This window comes from Felis catus, chromosome E2 (assembly GCF_018350175.1).
Source record: "Felis catus isolate Fca126 chromosome E2, F.catus_Fca126_mat1.0, whole genome shotgun sequence".
Taxonomy (NCBI): Eukaryota; Metazoa; Chordata; class Mammalia; order Carnivora; family Felidae; genus Felis; species Felis catus.
The window spans coordinates 9,928,156-9,948,248 of NC_058382.1; the positions used below are offsets into that span (position 1 = coordinate 9,928,156).

The 20,093-nt window shown below is 60.8% G+C and overlaps 1 protein-coding gene across 3 annotated transcripts; it reads left to right on the forward strand.

Moving 5' to 3' along the window:
- The first annotated feature begins 10,025 nt into the window (after positions 1-10,025).
- On the forward strand, positions 10,026-19,309 carry BBC3 (BCL2 binding component 3). 3 transcript variants are annotated; one of them, XM_023245383.2, is made up of 4 exons: positions 10,026-10,118; positions 13,931-14,219; positions 15,689-15,879; positions 18,208-19,309. In XM_023245383.2, the coding sequence occupies exons 2-4, from the start codon at positions 13,946-13,948 to the stop codon at positions 18,322-18,324; spliced, it is 582 nt and encodes a 193-aa protein (XP_023101151.1). In that variant the 5' UTR covers positions 10,026-10,118; positions 13,931-13,945; the 3' UTR covers positions 18,325-19,309. The 3 variants fall into 3 exon arrangements, with proteins under 3 accessions (XP_023101151.1, XP_023101149.1, XP_044902292.1); XM_023245381.2 differs by lacking the exon at positions 10,026-10,118 and adding an exon at positions 11,046-11,353; XM_045046357.1 differs by lacking the exon at positions 10,026-10,118 and adding an exon at positions 11,895-11,977.
- Positions 19,310-20,093: the final 784 nt, after the last annotated feature.

Below are 20,093 nucleotides of genomic sequence, written 5' to 3' on the forward strand. Positions count from 1 at the left end.
CTTTTGTTCCGTGAATTATCTCCTAAACCCATCCCAAAGCCTCGGCTCCCACAGTACTCTTCGACCCTCCGCTTTACAAAGCAGGACACCAAAGCCCAGAGATGCTGTGAGCTGCCCGAGGTCACACGTCCAGCCGGGATTTGAACCCACGGGGATCTTTCTGACTCCCAGAGCTCTCTCCACCACCTCTATCATAAATCTATTGTAATTATGAGTATTGCCCTAGGCAAGGTACTTAACGTTTCTGTGCCTCAGTTTCCCACGTGGAAAATGGTGCTTGTGGACAGCATGTTGTAAGGATTCAGCAAGGTAAGTGAGGTGCTGGGGCGCCTGCGCGGCTCAGTCGGTTGAGCGTCCCGCTTTCGATTTCGGCCCAGGCCGTGATCTCACGGTTCACGAGATCGAGCCCCACGTCGGGCTGTGCGCTGACAACGCAGAACCTGCTTGGGGATTCTCTCCCTTCCTCTCTCTCTCTCTCCCCTCCATGGCTCTCGCTCTCGCTCGCTCGCTCTCTCAAAATAAATTTTTAAAAAATTTTAGAAATAATAAAGTGCCGAGAACAGCGCTGTACCTTTTTGCCATTATCCGTTGAATCCACCAACAGTACTGAGCAAATTATGTAGGCTCGACTTGCAAACTACGGTACAGAGATCTGACTAAATCCAGAATCCTGCCCCATCTCCCGCCTCTCAGGATTGTCATAAGGATTGAATGAGGTCAGGCACACGGTAGGTACATAGCATGGGACAACGGCCGTTAATTATCATTATTTCTTTTATTATATTATTATTTTAATGCTTTTATTTATTTTTGCGACAGAGAGAGACAGAGCATGAGCAGGGGAGGGGTAGAGAGAGAGGGAGACACAGAATCTGAAACAGGCTCCAGGCTCAGCATAGAGCCCGATGCGGGGCTCGAACCCACAGACTGCGAGATCATGACCTGAGCCGAAGTCGGACGCTTAACCCACTGAGCCATCCAGGCGCCCCAATTATCCTTATTTCTTTCAGCCCCTTTCTTTATCCTTCCAGCTGCTCAGGCCCAAACCTGGAGTTTCCCCAAACTCCCCTCTCTCCCTCACATCCCCACCCAATGCCTCAGCCCCCTCCCGCGCCTCCCCCTTCAATCTGACCCCACAGCCACCGTCCCACCCAGAGTTTATCACGGGAGCCTCCTCGCTGGGCTCCCCTGGTGTCTGCTCACAGCCTGTTTCCCACTTGACCGCCAGAGGGCGCCTGTTAGAACTAACTCGGCTCGCCTCCCTCGGCTCAGAGCCCTCCAGGGGCTCCCACCCCATCAGAGGAAAAGCTAAAGTCTTCATCCGGATTCAACCCCCTCTCAGACCTCACCTCCCACCCCTCTCCCCTTTTTCGCTCACTCCTAGACCTTCCAGCCTCATAGTACGTTCTCACCATCCAGGATGTGCCCACTCTGGCCTCAGGATCTTTGCACCTGCACTTCCCTCTGTCCCGGCATTCCTTGCGCCCCCCCCCCCCCCCCCCTTCCTTCGGGCCTTTGCTGAACTGGCTTTCTCAAGAAGACCTTCCTTGGTCACCTTAGTGAATAAAACCATCCTCAACACTCTTGAGCCCTCTTGCCTGCTTCCTTTTTTTTTACTCCAAGGCTCACTCTGTATTGTTTATGTTCTTTATTGTCTGTATCCACCCCCCACCCCCCCCACCCAGAGTGTCAGCCTCATGAGGACAGGGATTTTTGTCTGTTCTGTTCATTGTTGTATCCCCGGTGCCTACAACCGTGCCTGGCACAGAAGAGGCCCTCGGTAAAGCTTTGCTGAATAAATGAATGAATGAATGAATGACCACAGTCATCGTGGTGGTTACAAGCATTCCCTTCTTTCCCCCACGTAGGCCCGCAAAGAGCTCCGTTCACCAGCTATGTGACCTTAAGCGGCCGACCTCAGTTGTCTGGCCTCAGTTTACCCGTTGTCAACGGGATTGACAATAGCCTCTACCCCTTGGGGTCGTCGTGAAGATTAAATGGGTTCGTAGCTGCAGCGTTCGGAAACCGGTGACACGGTTCGTTAGCAAAGGTGGACGGTGCGGGGCGCCTGCGCTTCCGCATTTTGCCGCTCGGGGGCAGCAGGCGCCCGAAGGATTGGCCCGCTCGGCCCGCGCGCGGGGAAAAGGAGCGGGGGCAACTCCAGCGGAGGAAGCTGATGAAATCCCAGCCAACTCGCAGTGAGCTCATCTCGCCCGGGCGCCTCCGGAAGCCACGGGGCCGCCTGGCCTCCGCCTGGCCCGAGCGATAAAGCCCCGGTGCTGAACCAGGGCGGGAAGTCCTTCCTGAAGTCTGCCCTGAGTGGGGCCTGCTGCCAGAAGCCTGGGCCTGCGGGGACGGGGGCGACGATGAAAGTAGCGAATAGCCCCCTCGCTGTCTCCGCAGAATGAAAAGTGGATTTTGAGCACGGCTGTGGGAGTGAGAGAGACGGGGGGGGGGGGGGGGGAGGGAGGGAGAGACAGAGACAAGAGACGGGAGAGATAAGGGAAGCGGAGACAAAGACAGGGAGACTGAGGCAGAGGAAGGGGACACAGAGACGGAGAGGAGGGACAGCTCGGCCAAGTCAGACGGAGGGACGGAGACGGAGAGAGACGGAGATAGGAAGGGAGAGATGGGGGAGACAGAGACGGGGAGAGAGACACTGGAAGAGACAGAGAGGGGATGTGGGAGACGGAGACGGAGAAAGCGACGGCAGGGACTCAGAGGTAGGGAGAGAGAGACATGGGAAAGCCAGAGACCTAGCGAGTGGCAGAGATGCGGGCGGCGGAGGCACAGAGACCGAGGGGAGGGAGTTGGCGTCAAGGGGACCGAGCTGCAGACTGCGGTGGGCGAGCCGGCGGGGCGACTCGGGGCCGGGGTCGCCCGCGGGGGCGGGGCCCGCGCGCGCGGGGCGGCGGGGGCGGGCCCCGCCCCACCCCCCATCCCCGGGGTGGCGGCGGCGGCGGCGGCGGCGGCGGCGCGGCCGAGTTACCGAGTTACCAAGTTACCGCAGGATTCGCGAGCTTCTCACTGGCGAGGCCGCAGCCAATCAGAAAGCAGCGCCGCTGTTCTCGGGCAGGAGGCCCGGAGACGCGCGCACCTTCCCCCGACACCCAGCGAAGCGCGCTGACACACAATCACAGCAGCTCACACACACACACGCGCGCTGTCCCAGGGACGCGCAGCCTCGCCACCCCCCCACGCACCATCCCAGTGACACGCACACCGACACACACACACACGCACCAGGAACGCGCCGAGACGCACGGCATCACACGGGCAGCAGACCCGGCCCCAGGACGCACAGCACTGCCCAGACCCACAATCACAACGACACACAGCATTGGCCTCACACCCACGACCACGTCGCCCAGACACATGCCATCCCCGGGACTGAGTCCCTAGAAACACGATGTCAGTGACACGCGCACACGATCGCAGCGACGCCCTCATGATCCCGCAGCCGATTTATCCCACGGACACACGATCACACAACACTGCTGAGACACGGCCGTGTATACAGTCCCGTGGACGCACAACATCGCCCCGACAACACAACCCAAGGACACACGTAATCATCGCAGTGACACCCAGAGGTGCACACTCTCAGGGACAGGTAGGGCCACAGACACACAACATTTCAGGCATAATGACAGTGTCGCACACAGGGTGCCACCCCACGCGGCACTGTCCAGACACACACGGGAACAGTAACGCGCATGCACGCCTTGCCCTCCACACAGAGCAGAGCCCAGTGGCACACGCTGTCCCAGGGCCACAACATGCCCAGCACGCTACCCCAGTGACACCGATGCATCCGCTAACACGCGGGCGCAGTGACACAGCCCTTTCACAAGCATGTCCGCTAACACGCACACAACCCCAATGTCACATGGACACACGCCATCTCAGCCCTGAGCACAAGCACATTGCACCAAACGACACATGGACCACGACAACGCACAGATACACCCGTCACACCCGTACACAGCACGCCAGGACGTCCTGCGGGAGCACACTGACCCACAGCCACAGCCACCCAGTGGGACACACGCAGCGCGCTAACCACCAGCATCGTCTGATGGACACCCACAACCGACCGACACGTGATAGCGCGCCCACAGCCACACACACCCACGCGAGGCACCCGGACACAGCCACCATCCTCCTAGGTCAACCCCTTGACCCACAGCCCGCTGACCCCGCGGACCTCCAGAGAACCCTCCAGCACACAGACACAGTCACACAAACACTGCCCCCATCCCTGCCCTTGCCCCAGTGAGATGTGTGCAGTGTGGGATGCTGGAGGGGGCGGGTGTGCTGAGTGGGTTTGTGTGTGTGTGTGTGTGTGTGTGTGTGTGTGTGTGTGCGCGCTTATGCCTCCCGCTCCCGGCCTTTCCTGGGGGGGCGGGGCCATGCGGCAGCCGCTGTTACCGGGTAAACTTCCCCGCCCCCCCCCCAGCGCGGCCATTAGTCAACCCCCCCCAGGATGATGTCATCGCCTCATTCTGGAGGCTGAGTAATCCTCGACTCCGCCCCCCCCCCCTCCAGGTACCGGGGTAGGGGCAGGCCGCACCTGGGCTCACCAGGGTCTGGAGCTAGGTGCTCTGCTCCGTGGGTCTCTCCAGGGTGGGGACTGAGGAATCTCAGCCTCTCTGGAGTGGCCTGGGGACTCACATCAGAGTCCCTTGAAGACCGAGGCTCCCAGCCCTGGATCCCTGGTGGCCAACTAAAGGCACTGGAAGGCTGGAACTTCCAGACCTGGGGGCCAGGGCATCCCAGGGTCCTGGAACTGGGAAGAGGCCCCCTGCAGCGCTGTGAGGTCCTGGGTCACCTGGGCAGGTGTTTGGGAGGAGGGTGTCTGAGACACTTGGGGCTTAGACTCCCGGGTCGTTGGCATTGTGAGGCCTAGTACCCTGGTGTGGGGGAGGGGGGCTGGGGGGGGGTGAGTGCCAGGGAGTACAGAGGGCAGCTGTGGGGTCAGATGTCTGGGTCTTGGGAGATGACCAAGCTGGACCCTGGGGGAAAAGGACTCAGAGGGGAGGGAAACGAGTGGTCTGCACCCTGGGTCTGAGCAGGTGGTCATCTGGATGAGTTAGACACCTGAGGGTCTGGTGCCTGTTGGGGGGAGGGGTCTTCCAGTACCACTACGGAGGCCCGGAGGCCCCGGAGGACCAGGGGCTCTAAGGCATCTCAGGGCCTGAGGTCCAAAGGCCTGAGTCCCTGTTTGGGAGGGGAGCTGGGATGCTGTGTCCTAACTTTCACAGCATCAGGTGGGCCTGGAGTCCCCTTTCGGGGGCACCCTCAGCCCTTGTTTCCTGGGGCTAGGAAACTAACATCCCCTGGGGTGAAGAGGCTCATATCTTTGATGTCACAGAGGGCATGGGCATGCCTGGGTCCTTTGGAGAGGGCGGAGGCGGTGGGGGGGGGGCACTCCTGTCTTTACGGGGTCAGGACGCTGGGTCCTTTTCGGAGGAACAGGGAATCCTCAGCTTCTTTTTCAAGATGCCTGACTCCGGTTTGGGGGGTGGGTGGCGGAGGACAAACAGCCCCTGCCTTCGTGGGGTCAGGGCGCCCAGGTCTCCTCTGGGAGGGGAACGCGTGGTCCCTGTTTTCACAAGGCCAACTCCTGCGTACCTTCCCGGCGGGGTGGAGGGACGGGATGCGCGGCCCCTGTTTCCAGCCCATCCCGCGTGCCCATCCTCGCCCGAGAGCGCGGGGCGGGGTGGAGGGGGAGGGGATGGGACGGTGCCCAGCCCGGGCCTCACCCCAGCCCGGCCGCAGGCTTGCAGGCCGTGCGCCCGGCAGCTCCCCGGGGCCCGGCTCCCCGCCCCCCGCGCCGAGGGCTCCCCCGGATCCGGGCGGGCGGGCGCGGCGGCGGCCAATGAGCTCGCTCGCCGTCTCCGGGAGCCGGGCCGGCTCTGCCCGCCTGGCATTGGGCACGCGGTGGGCAGCGGCGGGCGGGGCCTGGGGGGTCCTCGCGCCTGGTTGGGCCAGGCTTGTTGCTGGGTAACGGGGCGGCGAGTTTCCCCTGGCAACGGCGGCGGGTACCGCTCACTGGCTGGCCGGGAAGGAGGGGGGGCGCGGGCGCAGGCAGGCCCCGCAGACCCCAGCAACAGCGCGCGGCCCCCGCCCCGCCGGGGAGCGGTAACCTTCACACGCGCCGGCCGCTCGGACCCTGCGGACACCGGCGCCCCCGCCCAGCCCCCACCCGGCTCCGGTCCAGCCTCCGGGCCTGGGAGGCCGGCTGCACCCGGGAACCCAGGAGCCCCCCCCCCCCCTCCTCCCCACCGTGGAAGGCCAGGACTCAGCCCCTGCAGTGAAAAGTTAAGTCCTTCCCAACTCCCTCTCCCCGAGCTGAGAAATCTACTTACCCAGCACGGCATACAAGATCCTGGGGAAGGTAGTGGGTCTGCAGTAAACCAGCGGGGCCATTTATTTTATCTATTTTCTTTAACCAGTATTTCCCACGGAAGCAACCACGGCGGGGGCTGGGTGGGGGGGAGGGGGAGCCCCGTCTAAGTGCGCTACAAACAGAAACCCATGCAATGCCCACATTGCATTTTGGGTCCCATGGTGACCCTCTTTGCACAGAGGAGGAATCAGAGAGAGGAAGCTACTTTGTCAAGGTCATCATTTGAACCCAGGCGGCCCGACTCCAGAGTCTGGGGGCTTTATCACTTCACTGTGCTGAATGTCCCTTCGAGAGGCCTTCTTATGCACACTTTTTTTTTTTTAAATCGTTTTTATTTTTTAAGTAATCTCTATGCCCAACGGTGAGGCTCGAACTCAGGCCCCGGGGACCGAGAGTCACCTGCTCTACCCACGGAGCCAGCCAGATGTCCTGAGGCATTTATATTCAAGATGAGAAACCGTGCAGGTCAAGCAAAGCGCATCAGTGGCTGGCCTGTGGACCACTGGTCTGAGACCCCTGCCCCAACCTGAGAGTCTTAGCTTGAGATCCTTGTTTGGGATTCTCAGAGTCAATGGACTCCCACACTAGCAGTATTAATGATGGGCCACATGTATCATTAATCACCCACTAGGCCCCAGAGCTTTATTTATTTTTATTTTTATTTTTTTACATTTATTTATTTTTGAGAGAGAGAGACAGAGCACAAGTGGGGGGAGGGGCAGAGAGAGAGAAAGAGACACACAGAATCGGAAGCAGGTTCCAGGCTCTGAGCTGACGGCGCAGAGCCCGACGCGGGGCTCGAACCCCGTGAGATCATGACCTGAGCCGAAGTCGGACACTTAACCGACTGAGCCACCCAGGCGCCACCCCCCCCTTTTTTTTCTTTTGGCCTTCTTACTCTTCAAAATCCTATGAGGCGGGGGCCTGTGCTGTCCCAACTCAAAGATGAGGAAATTGAGGCTCAGAGACCAGACCACAGGCCCAGGGCCACACCGCTAAGAGGTGGGCAGAGCTGGGGATCCTAACTCAGGCCTCCATTCTCTTTGGTGAGCTCTGCAAACAAGCTCGGTGGGGAGGAGCCACAGCTTTGGGGATCCTGACTGATTTCCCTGAGCCAGCGGCTCTCAGACAAGGGTGATTGTGCCTCCCAGGCGATATTTGGCAATATTTGAAGACATCTGGTGATTGTCACAAAGGGCGGGGTGCTCTAGCGTCTAGTGGGTAGGGGTCAGGGAGGTCGCTGAGGGCCCTACAAATCACGTGACAGCCTCCATGATAAGGAATCCTATTTGGCCCCAAACAGAGAGGAGGTGGAGAAACCCTGGTCGTGCCAAGCCTGGCCCGCTCTGTCCCCTGTCGACCACCCCACCCCTGAGCCCTCTCATGTTCTCTCCTTCTGATCCCTCCCTCAGTCTCTGACTTTCTCCACTTCCCTGAGCTGAGTCTTCCTGTCTCTGTCAGTATCTCTCTCCATCTGTATCTCTGTTTCTCTATCAGAGGTGTGGGTGACTCCTCTCATCTTAAGAGACCCTTGTCCCTCCCCCACTCTACCCCCCCCCCCAAAAAAAATAGACCCTTGTCTCCTATCCAGGGGAGCAGGGACCAGAGGCAGGATTGGAAGGAGGCCCAGAATGCTCTTCCAGGAACTTAGAAGACAGAGTCCCTTGGTCCCTCAGGAGACCAGGTAGAGGTGGAAGTGGGTGGGGCCTTCTCCTTCCCTGGGCCCCTAGGATAGGGGGCTCTCAAAAAGGCAGCCCTCCGAGCCAGTCACAAACTTTAGTTTTCTTTGCCCATGCAGTTTTTTATGCCTCTAGAAGGAAAACACCTGCTCCACTTAGCCACAGTCCTCACTACTCCCTGTTGCCTTACACTGGAGGCACGTCTCTCACTTATCTAACGATGGCTCTTGAGGTTGAGACCCCTGGTCCGGGATGATAGGATGCCAGCATTTGGGACAGGATCTGGACTAGACAATGGGAAAGATCTTAACAGGTGACCATGTTGATGGCCTGGTAAACTCTTGGCCCACACCTCTCTCCCCACCAATCGTCACACTCGGTTTTTTTGTTTTGTTTTGTTTTCTAACATTCCAACACATCTGGCTTCCTGGTGTCCAGTCTTAGATGAGGCAGCTGGAGGGGACAGATCTGTAAGTAAGGATACACTGTGAGCTAGCCCAGGGCTGGGTTTGCCAGGCACAGCGCAAACACGGACAATAATTAGTATTACTAGTGATAAGAGCTAACATTTATGAGGTGCTCACTATGTGTCAGACGCTGCACTCACTTGACTCCCATGCATGATCTCATTTCATAAAGGTCTAAAGCAGCGTTTCTCAAACACCTTTAAACTTGGTTTACGGTCAGAAACACACACTCTTTGTGACCTGGTATGTATTCCGGATGTATAAAGAAATTTTTCACAAAGCAACATTTTCCTTTGACTTCACGATAGTTTTAAATGATATTCTTTTTCTTTTCTTTCTTTCTTTTTTTTTTTTTTTTAAGTCTGGTCATGACTCAAGTCACAAGTCAAGGGATTGGCTATAAAGGGGCACCAGGGGAGTATTTGGGGTGATAGAAATGTTCCGGATCTTGGGGTGCCTGGGCGGCTCAGTGGGTTAAACATCCGACTCTTGGTTTGGTCATGATCTGACAGTTTGTGAGTTCGAACCCCCGGCATTGGGCTCTGCGCTGATGTGTAAAGCCTGCTTGGGATTCTCTCTCTCTTCCTCTCTCTCTGCCCCTCCTCTACTCGTGCTCTCTCTCCTCTCTCAAAATAAATAAACTTTAAAAAATGGAAAAAAAGAAATGTTCTGAATCTTGATTGCGGTGGTGCACGCACATTTACACACAGCATGCATTAGTCACAACTCACCAAACCTTACACCTAAAAGAGTGAAGTTAATTACATATAAATACAGCTCAATAAAGTTCAGTAAAAACAAGACCCACAAAAGTGATTTCGCAATCCATGGTTTGCTCATGATCCACAGTTTGAAAAACACTGGAAGGGAGGAAGAAAAGGGAAACGAATGAATGAAGGAAGGGAAGGAAGGCTGAATTAGTCCCCAGTATTTATTTAGTGAGTAAGCTCTACACCCAATGTGGGGCCTGAACTCATGATCTGGAGCTTAAGAGTTGCTTGCCCTTTGGACTGAGCCAGCCAGGCGCCCCCCCCCCCAACTCCCCAATATCTCAAGTCAGGAGATTTCACAGGAGATGTGCATTTCCTGTTTCTCTTGGGAAATGGAGGGACCTGGCCCTCGGGGGAACCACATTTGAGAACCTGGAGAAGCCCACCTTTGCTCCGGTCTGGCATCCTTCTCAGTCAGCCCAGTGCTGGGCACTCAGAGGCCACTGGCCCTGAGTGGGGGGGACATAGAGGGAACTGAAGGTGTACAGGAGACCAAGCTCCGGAGCCCTTGGCGGGAGGCGGGGGGGGGGGGGGCGGGGGGAGGAGGAAGGATAGAGGGTCACCAAGTCCAAGAGAGGGCAAGAATGACAAAGGGAAACTGAGAAAGGGAAGTGAAAGCCAGAAGGCAGGGGTGTACCTCAGTGCAGGGGCTGCCCGGGCATGTCCCCGTCAGGTGCCTGGGGCTTCCTTCTTCCCTGGGTGCCCCGTCAGATTTGTGGCAAGTGTGGCTAGGTGTGCATGCTCCAGAGTGTGTCCTGTCAGTGGGCCAGTTACCGGGAACCTTTTACAGGTGTGACTTTGTGACCGTATCGGGGGTCAATTTTTGTTGATGTCTAACTCGATCTGTGTCTGTGAAAGTCCATTTCTGACAGTTTTAACGTGCCAGCTGTGAATTGGTGTGGGCGTGTTTGCGTGTGTCCCTGTAGGAGTGGGAGTGTCACCTAGATCGCGCTGTGTGTCCAGGTGTCCCTGTGACAGGTGTGTGTGTGTATGTCCCGCTGCGCCTATCAGGAAGCGCGCGAATGTCCTGAGAAGCTCTCAGCCTGTGAGTGTGTGTGTGTGTGTGTGTGTGTGTTGTGGGTGCCTGTTCCGTGGGGACGTCTGTGAACACAGTTTGTGGGTCTGGATGCGCTCATCAGTGCGGGTGCTTGTGCAACACACCCCCCGCCATCGTGTCGGTCTGCGTGTCCCTGTGACCCTCTCGTCCAGCCGGACTATGCGTTTGTGCCCGGGTGTGGGAGTGTGTGTGCCCCGGTGTGGGAGTCTGCACATCCACGCCCCCGCCCGGGGGTGTGCGTCTGTGCGTGGCCGTGTGCCTGCGAGTCGGCGTGTCCCCGTGGCCCTGTCAGCACGTGACTTTGTGTACCCCGGAGCGCCAGTCGGTCAGCCTGCGTACACGTCTCCGGGCGCGTGTGTCTGTGGGTCTCAGTCAGTGTGTCAGTGTGTCAGCGTGGGTGTCCGGCTGTCCCGCTGTCTGGGCGGGGCCCCCGTCCGCGCGCCTCGGTCCCCCTCTCCCCGGGGCCAGGCACTGCCCCGCCCCCGGCTGCAGGGAAACCCCCGCGCGGAGGTAGGGGGCGCGGCGCGCGCCTGCAAGTCCCGACTTGTCCGCGGCGGGCGGGCGGGCGGGCGGAGCCGTGGCGTCACGCGGGGGCGGGGCGTGGGACCCGCCGGGCGGGGGCGGGGGCGGGGCGGGGCGGGGCGGGGCGGCCGCCGAGCGGGCCGGGGATCCGCCGGGCGGCCTGAGACGCGGCGCGAGCCACATGCGAGCGGGCGCCCGGCGGCGGCGGCGGCGGCAGCAAAATCGGCAGCGGCGGCCACGACGCGGACGCGCCTGCAGCCGGAGCAGGAGCAGCGGCAGCCACAGCCACAGCAGCCGCCACTGCAGTTAGAGCAGCAGTAGCAGCGGCCGCAGCAGCAGCAGCAGCAGCAGCCGTCGCAGCGAGCGGCGCTCGGCGGGCGCGCCCTCTTGAAGGAAGCCGCCCGCCCCCCCATCGCCGCCCCCTCCGGCGTGTTCATGCCCCCGGGGTGAGTGTGCGCACCCCGAGTCCTCGCTGGCCGCGATGGGCCAGGCCGGGTGGGCTCCCTGGAGGAGGTGGCAGGAGTGCGTTGGGAGAGGAGTGGGGGCGCGCTGCATCCCCACAGCGTGCCTCCCTCTCTCCCCGCCCTCCACCCCACCAGCGACCCTGGGCTGGGGTCGCTGGGCGGGAGGCGCTGAGGGTCCGGGAGCGCAGGTGCCTCAGCGGTCTGGCGGGTTTGTTTACAAACAATGGGGTGCGGGCTCGGCAGCGCCCCCTGGCGGCCAGTGCGGGCCCGGGGAAGTGAGTCGACCCCGACTGCCCCGGCCCCCGCAGTCCGGGAGGGGTGGGCGGGGGGGGGGCCCGGCTTGTCGGGGCGGCCACACCCCAGGCGCGCGCCCGCTGGGGGCGGCGACAGGGGGCGGCACGCGGGCCGTGGAGTCTGCGGCTCCTACGGGCGGGGGCTGCGCCCCAGCAACAGCCGGTTATTGGCCCCGCGCTCGCCTGGCGGGCGGGGCGGGCGCACGTGGCGGCGGCGGGGTGGGGGGGCTGCTGTGACAGCGGAGGGGGGAGTCTGGGCCCGCCGTGGGAGCGCGCGTGTGCGGGGTTGTGGATCTGCAGGTGTCTCGCCTGGGTGTGTGCGTGTGCCTGTCTCCGAGTTTGTGCTGGGGTCTGCTGGGAGTGGCGGTGCCAGTCCAGGGGAGTGTTGGGGCTGTGGCCCGTCGCCGTGGGCGCTGGAGTCCCCGTGTGCATTCATGTATGCGAGGCTCTGTGTGTGCCCTGCCGGAGGGGTGGGTGTTGTTTATGTGTGCTGTACCTGGGGGGGGGGGGTCTCGGTGAGAGTTGTGTGTGTGCGCGCGCGCGCTGTGTGGGGGTGACTCCGTGGGTCTGTGTCGCCTGCGCGTGCCACGGCGGGTGGACGGAGTGTTTGTGTGCTGCGAGAGTGAGCTGTGTTTGTGGGTCCGTCTGTGTGTGGCTTGCTCCATGTGCTGGGCTTGCGTTCACGGTGTGGACTGTCTGTGACTGTGTGTGTGTGTGCAATCTCCAGGGCATGTGTCTCAGCTAAGCGTTTGTGACGGTGCGCGTGCTGAATGCGACGTCTGTGTGCTGTCCAGGCGCGTGTGTGAGTTCTCTCGGTGTCTGTGTTCTGTCCAGGTGCGTGTGTGCGCGCGCGCGCGCGCGCGCTGGGTCTGAGGGGCTTCTCTCTGTGATCGGCTGGCTCATGTGTGTCATGTGGGCTGCGTGTGTAGTGTTTATGTCGGTCACGTGAGACCAGTGTTTTCTGTGGGTGCTTTAGGTGTGCGTTGCCAGGGCTGTGTGGGATTAGAGTTAGCCGTGGTGTGTGCGTGTGTGTCCGGGGCTGACAGTTGGCGGAGGAGGGTGAGTTGATGTCTGCTCGCCTGCATCCGTGGGTCGTGGCCGTGGCCCGGCATGTGTGGTGACGCATCTGGGTCCGGTGACCTGTGCCTGTGGGGGCCCGACGTACATGGGTCCTGGGGGCCGAGAGTTGGTGACAAGGGGGCGTGTTTCGGTCCTGTTGGTCTGCATGTGGCCGTGGATGTGTTTCGTGTTGATGGGCGCGTAGGTCTTACCTCTTGGGTGTGCGGGGGGGAGGGGCGTGTGTGTTTGCAAAGTCTGGCAGTGCCTATTCAGTGTGTTTCCGTGTTTGCGATGGCTGCGTTGCGTGTGTGTGTGTGTGTCCACGGGCATATCAACAGTGGGTCAGCATGTGAGGTTCTGGCGGTCTGTGTGTGTGTGTGTGTGTGTGTGTGTGTGTGTGTACGGGGATGGAGGGGACGGGTCGTGCCAGCCAGTATGCGTTGTGTGTCTATGCCCCCTGACGGTCTGAGTGTCTGTATGTCCACGTTGTGGTCACCGTGTGTGCGTCCCGCACTGGGTAGCAGTGTCGGAGACTGGAACCATCTCGGTGTTTCTGTGCAAGTGGGAGATGAGGGGGGAGGAGGTCAGGCTGGCCAGTCCTGAGTGAGTCCTTATCTGTGTGCCGTGGGCCTTTCGCACCCATCCGTGGGGTCTCTTCCATTTGGGTCCTGCATGAGTCCCTGTGTGTGCCCATCACTGTGTTCCGGAAGTTAGCCCCACCAAGCCATGCCCCCCCCCCCCCGGGGACTCCCAGGCTGGGTGAGTTTGTGTTGTGAGGCTGTCAGCTCTCATACACACACACACACACACACACACACACACACACACACACACACCTGACAGACGCCTCCATCTGGGTCCCGCGTGAGCCCTTGGACTTGCTGTGCCTCCATCCTGTACCTCCTTGTCCCTCATGTGTGCCCATCACCATGTGCGGGGGAGGCTGTCCCCACCGGCCAGGTGCCCTGCATCAGACCCTCGGTGGGTGTGTGTCTTGTGGGGCCATCACGCACACCTACAGTCCCCCATCCGGGGCCCTGTGCTCTGTGGGAGCCATCCTTGGGCTTCCCTGCCCCCCCAAGTGTGCTGATGGCCGCGTGCAGGAGAGGGGGTGTCCCGTGTCCCCCAGGTAGGGTGTGTGTATTGTGGGGCCCTGGTGCCCTCTGCACTTCTCCGCTGACCGCACCCCTCTCCCCCTGTCCTGCAGGCCCCAGGGAGCGCCATGGCCCGAGCACGCCAGGAGGGCAGCTCCCCGGAGCCCGTAGAGGGCCTGGCCCGCGACGGCCCGCGCCCCTTTCCCCTCAGCCGCCTGGTGCCCTCGGCCGTGTCCTGCGGCCTCTGCGAGCCCGGCCTGCCCGCCGCCCCCGCCGCCCCCGCCCTGCTGCCCGCCGCCTACCTCTGCGCCCCCACCGCCCCGCCCGCCGTCACCGCCGCCCTGGGGGGCCCCCGCTGGCCTGGGGGTCCCCGCAGCCGGCCCCGAGGGCCGCGCCCCGACGGTGAGTGCCGCCCCCCAACTGGCGCCCCGGGATGCTGGGAGCCGGGAAAGAGACACTGAGGGACTGGAGAAGTGGGAGCGAGTGGGGGGAGGCGGCGAGCCGGCCGGGCCACAGGGAGGGTGTGGCCAGTGTGGTCTTTGTGTTGCAAGAAGCAGGAAGAAGGAGTGGGAGGCTGGGGGTGGGGGGGGGGTTAGGGGGGAGGCCGAGTGGGAAGTCCCTCCTGGAATCTGACTGCAGTCCCCGAGTTGCAGCCCACGGCCTTTTCCGGGCCTGGGGCAGCAGCTGTTTCCCAGCACCGCCCCCCCCCTCCCCGCCCCCCTAGTCTGGGTCTCCTTAACCTCCCAGAGGACCGTGGTTGGGGAGAGTGTGGGCAGAGCGAGAGGACTGTCACTTCAGGACTTAGGGGAGGGTGGCCTTTTGCCTTCATCTGCATCTCCGGCCAGGGCCGCCCCTCTCCGCAGTCCGGGTGGAGAGAGGAGAGGGGGAGGGGCCATTGTGCGGGGAAAGTGGGGGTGGGGGAGGCGGGAGTGGGAAAGTGAGTCTTGGGAAGGGAAGGGTTAAAGGTCCCCTGCCGGATGGGCTGTTAACCCTGTGGTGCCCTGCTCGCCCCATCCCGGGGAGCACACTCGGTGGCAGGGAAGACGCTCCTGGCTTCTCTCTCCACCCCAACCCCCGCACCCTGTGCCTGAAGCCCAGGGAGGTCAGGGGAGAGAAAACTTCCCCGGCTGAGTTCCCCGGCAGCGGGGGCAAGAGGGGACCCGGTTTCAAGCCCACAGTCACAGGTGTGGAAACTGAGGCCCCGATCTTAGGCCTTAGAGATCCCTCACCCCAGGACCTGGTGTGGCAAGGAGGGAGGAAGAGACTTCGGGGCTGCTCAGAAGGGGGTGAGGCAGGAAGGCATCTCCCGAATCCCAGCCCCCCCAGGCCCGAGCTCGGAGGCAGCCAGTCTGGCCTTCTGGTCTCCATGCCCCTGCCACATCCGGGGGGTGTGGCTTCACTGTGGTTGGACACGAGAGGGCAGGAGACCTGAGGCTTGTGACTGGGTGTAGTCAGTCGCCTTATCCCTATGTGACCTTGGGCCACTTCTTAGGGTGGGCCTTAGTTTCCCCGTCTGGTAAATGGAACAGGCAAAGTTTGGTCCCGTTTTGGAAGAGTTAGGTCGGATAAGAGGAAGGACTTCCAGACTAACATGGGTAGTGGGGGTGGTAGCTGGCTAGACAGGTGGCCCCCAGAGAGGCCTCCTTCGGGCCTCTTCTTGCTTCCTGGTACCTGGGGAGTAGAAGCTGAGAAACCTGACTTTAGGAGGGGAAAACAGAATTGCTAGAAATGAGGCGGGGAGTAGAAAGGAAAGCAGGAGGCTGGAAAAGGGAGAAGCGGGCCCTGGCTAATTGGTCCCTCGGGAACACCTCAGGGCCTAGAGGGGTGGTGGGTGCTGATCACGCCCCCCCCCCCACCCCGGCTTTCCCCAGGTCCTCAGCCCTCACTCTCGCCGGCAGAGCAGCACCTGGAATCGCCGGTGCCCAGCGCCCCGGGGGCCCTGGCGGGCGGCCCCACCCAGGCAGCCCCGGGAGTCCGGGGGGAGGAGGAGCAGTGGGCCCGGGAGATCGGGGCCCAGCTGCGGCGGATGGCGGACGACCTCAACGCGCTGTACGAGCGGCGGGTGAGTGCTGGGGGAGGGGTAGACGGCAGGTGGGACTTCCCGCCCGGGAGGGGGCTGCGGGCCGCCCCGCCAGATGTGCGGCAGCTGCCGCCCGGCGCGGCGGGGTCGCGCCGGGGACAGGCAGGTGGGAGGGGCGGCGGGCCCGCGGACCTGCCGAAGGGCCCGCGCCGCGGCGGGCACAGCCCGGGCAGGGGCCCGGACCGCCTCGAGCGCCGCGGCGCGCCCGTGGCCCGCGGCCGCGGGGACTGAGGGCGGCGCTCGGCGGAGCGGCTCATATATCCCGGGCTATTTATAGCCGGTGAGTCAGCAGCGGCGGCGCGGCCGCGCCCGCCCCTCCCACCCGCCGGCGCGCGGCCGGCAGCGCGTCACCCAGCTTCCCGGGCGGCGGGGGGCGGGCCCTGGAGCCCCGCCCCGCGGGACGCCCCGCCCCCAAGCCCACACCTCGGCCTCTAAAACAAAATCTGTGAAGCCTGCAGCGGAGAACAGAGAATAACAAATATCAGCGCGCCCATCACCCGGCTCTGTCCAATCCGAACATTACACCCGCACGGCTTGCTTATTGAAAGAAAAACAAAACCCGGATGTTGTGAAGCCCCTTGTTCCCTTCCCTTGACCCTCCTCCTTTCCGAAGGAAACCTCTCAAGTTGGCTTGTCCCCTGGCCCCCCCCCGGGTGCTGATACTTTCACTACATATTTATCAGGCCACAGACGGTGCTTAGGTTGGTAGGATGCTTTTTGGCTTAATGTACACGACATGGTGTGTTCCTCTCCAAACTTTCCCCCTCCCTGTATCGTGCTTTGAGATTGAGCCATGGGGGCAAAGAAGCTTTTAGCTCATACATTTTCGCTGCTGTGTAGCATTCTGTCGGATCGTATAGTATCCTTGTTCATTTTCTCACTGGTGGATATTTAGGATTTTTAAAAGTGCTTCAAATGTTACTGGCTTTTTTTGTTGCTTTTTTGGCGGTGGTGGTGGTGCTGGTGGTGTTTTTGGTGTCTTCCAAACGATGCCCATCTCTGGTGCACTTGTGTGTACCCCCAGGGTAGATCCCCGGGTGCTGCGCCCCCCCCCCCCGGCTTTACTAGATGATTGCCAGCTTGCTCACAGAGATGTCTGTGCCAGGTGGCCCTGTAGCAGTGTGCCATTGGTAGGCTTTGTAACTAATGTCATTCTGACGTGCCCCCTTTGCTACCTCCTGGCTGCAGGAGGGAGTAAGGAGGGGGCAGGGGCTGGTACAAGGCATCCCACACCCTGGCACCCACTAGGATCATTAGGATGGCTTATCTGACCTTGTCCTCAGCTGTAAGATGGCTTTCTCCTCTTTTCATGGGGCTGAGACTAGGTGGGCCCTGCTTTTAAGCACAGGGCCCGGCCATGCACTCAGGATAGGAGCGGGAGAGTGCTACAGCTTACGTTTCATTTTTACCGGTGGGGACTCTTTTCTTGTATCTAGTATCTTTTGTTCTCGCTTTGTTAGCAATTTGGAACCGAGAGGGGCCTGGAGGCCACCCCAAGCCTTCATCCTGTCACTGGGGAGGAGGGCAGGGGTTAGCTTTGCCTGGATCTGTTTCCAGGCAGCCTCCACACAGAATGTGAACTGTGGTTCCCAGTTCTTGTCCTTTTACAGATTGTTCTAGAATTGCTGAGACCGGGGCCCCCCGGGCGGCTCAGTCAGTTGGGCGGCTGACTTTGGCTCAGGTCATGATCTCACAGCTCGTGAGTTCGAGCACCACGTAGGGCTCTGTGCTGACAGCTCAGAGCCCAGAGCCTGCTTCGGATTCTGTGTCTCCCTCTCTCTGCCCCTCCCCCGTTCACACTCTGTCTCTGTAACTGTCTGTCTCTCAAAAATAAATAAACATTAAAAAAGAAAAATAGAATTGCTGAGACCGTGGGCTCCCTGCTCCCTTCTCTCCCACTTGCCAACCTTTGAGGGAGGGCGGGACAGGCTGCCATCCAGACTCGCCTGCCGCCTCCCCCACCCACAGCCTTGGCTGACTTTGGTGACTTTCTGGAAACTGGAGACGAGGGGCACCCCTGCTCCAAGCAAGCACTGTGCTGAGAGCATTCTGTCTTGTCTGCATCCTCTCCATCCTGTTCTGCTCTAGACGAGGATGCCGTCGTCCCTTGAGGTGACGACATGAGCCCAGGTGGTCGAGGAACTGGGACTTGGGCCCAATTAACGACAAGAGTACCTAGGCTCTGAGGGTTGGTTCAGCCTGTAGATCGCTCTTAGGACTGTGCCTCCCCCGCTCGCTGCCCTTGGGCCTAACCACCCAACGCCCCTGCCACTAGCCCGCTCCAACTTCCTCTTCTCCCTCTCTCCCTAGAGACAAGAGGAGCAGCAGCGACACCGCCCCTCACCCTGGAGGGTCCTGTACAATCTCATCATGGGACTCCTGCCCTTACCCAGGGCCCGCGGGGCCCCGGAGATGGAGCCCAATTAGGTGCCTGCACCCGCCCGGTGGACGTCGGGGACTTGGGGGGCAGGACCCTCCCACCTCCTGATGCCCTGGCCAGCGCGGGGGACTTTTTCTGCACCATGTAGCATACCGGACTACCAGCCCTGCCTGTCCCAGGGGCGGGCCAGGGCAGCCACTCCAGCCCCAGCCCCGGCCTGGCCTGGGTGCACTGACGGAGATGTGGACTCCTGGGTCCCTGGCGGAGAAGCCAGGGGAGAGAGGGCTGACGGACTGAGCGTCTGAAGGCGGCGGTGACGGAGAGGGTGGGGACAGAGCCGCCCGCCTCTGCCGCCCACCACCATCTCAGGAAAGGCTGCTGGTGCTGGCTGCCCGTTCCAGCTGCAGGGGTGACACTGGGGGAGTCTCCCTCCCAGTGCTCCTTCACTTTGGGCCTGGCCTCAGGCCCCTGGTGCTTCCCCCCTCCTCCTGGGGAGGGGGCCCGTGAAGAGCAAATGAGCCAAACGTGACCACTAGCCTCCTGGAGCCAGAGAACGGGGTGGGTCTGATTGGCTGCCCCAGCCCAGCGCCCAGCCATCTTCCCTGAGCCAGCCGGCGGGTGGTGGGCATGCCTGCCTCACCTTCATCTGGGGGTGGCCAGGAGGGGCCCAGACTGTGAATCCTGTGCTCTGCCCGTGACCACCCCCCGCCCCCATCAATCCCATTGCATAGGTTTAGAGAGAGCACGTGTGACCACTGGCATTCATTGGGGGGGTGGGATATTTTGGCGGAAACCGCCCCAGCCTTAGTCCCCAGGGCGAAGCGCTGGGGGGAAGACAGGGGAGTCAGGGAGGGGGGGAAATCGCAGAAGAGGGAGGAGTCTGGGAGTGGGGAGGGATGGCCCAGCCTGTAAAATACTGTATATGCGCTGCTGTAGATACTGGAATGAATTTTCTGTACATGTTTGGTTAATTTTTTTTGTACATGATTTTTGTATGTTTCCTTTTCAATAAAATCAGATTGGAACAGTGAATGCTTTCTGCTTTCTTTCTCCCCTGCATGCTCTGATCCAAGCCTCTGTGACCCCTATGTGGGAGGAGGTGGGAGAGGGGGTCCATGGAGCACATCGGTCTGTCTAGCTGTATCCGAAGCGAGACTAAACAGCACGGGTGCCACAGTATGTACCCAGTCTTCACGCATCCCCATCAAAAGCAAAGCCTCATGGAGGGCAGGGTTGTTTTTTTCTTTAAAGACTTTATTATTATTTAAAAAATATTTTGGGGAGAGCGCAAGTGGAGGAGGGGCAGAGAGAAGGGGAAAGAGGATCCGAAGCCGGCTCTGCGCTGACAGGCTGACAGCAGCGAGCCCCATGCTGGGCTCGAAACCACCAACTATGAGATCGTGACCTGAGCTGAAGTCAGACACTCAACAGACTGAGTCACCCAGGCGCCCCTAAAGATTTTAAAGTAATGTGGACACCCAGCATGGGGCTTGAACTCACAACCCGGAGATCAGGAGTTGCAGGCTCCACCCAGAGAGCCAGCCAGGCACCCTGAAGGCAGGATTGTTTTTATCTTTTTTTGGTGCTTTCTTCTCACTTCTTCCCTGCTGGAGGAAGTATGTCCTGGAAGCCCAAAATATTTACCGAACAAATGAGTGACCTGTAACTTATTCAGAAGCACCACCATGAGGAGTCCCTGGGAAATGTGTTGGTAAGGAGGTAGACCTTGTCCCCACCCTCAAGAAGGCAGGTGACATCTGGGGGAGCACCTCAGGCTAAGATCAAAGTGACGTTTCACCTACACGCGGCTGCCCTA

What these genes read in the sequence shown, in the direction of transcription:
- BBC3 (XM_023245383.2), top strand. Translation starts at nt 13,946, where the DNA reads ATGGCCCGAGCACGCCAGGAGGGCAGCTCCCCGGAGCCCGTAGAGGGC. An exon ending in CCGAGGGCCGCGCCCCGACG is followed by an intron (nt 14,220 to 15,688) that starts GTGAGTGCCGCC and finishes GGCTTTCCCCAG; the next exon opens with GTCCTCAGCCCTCACTCTCG. An exon ending in ACGCGCTGTACGAGCGGCGG is followed by an intron (nt 15,880 to 18,207) that starts GTGAGTGCTGGG and finishes CTCTCTCCCTAG; the next exon opens with AGACAAGAGGAGCAGCAGCG.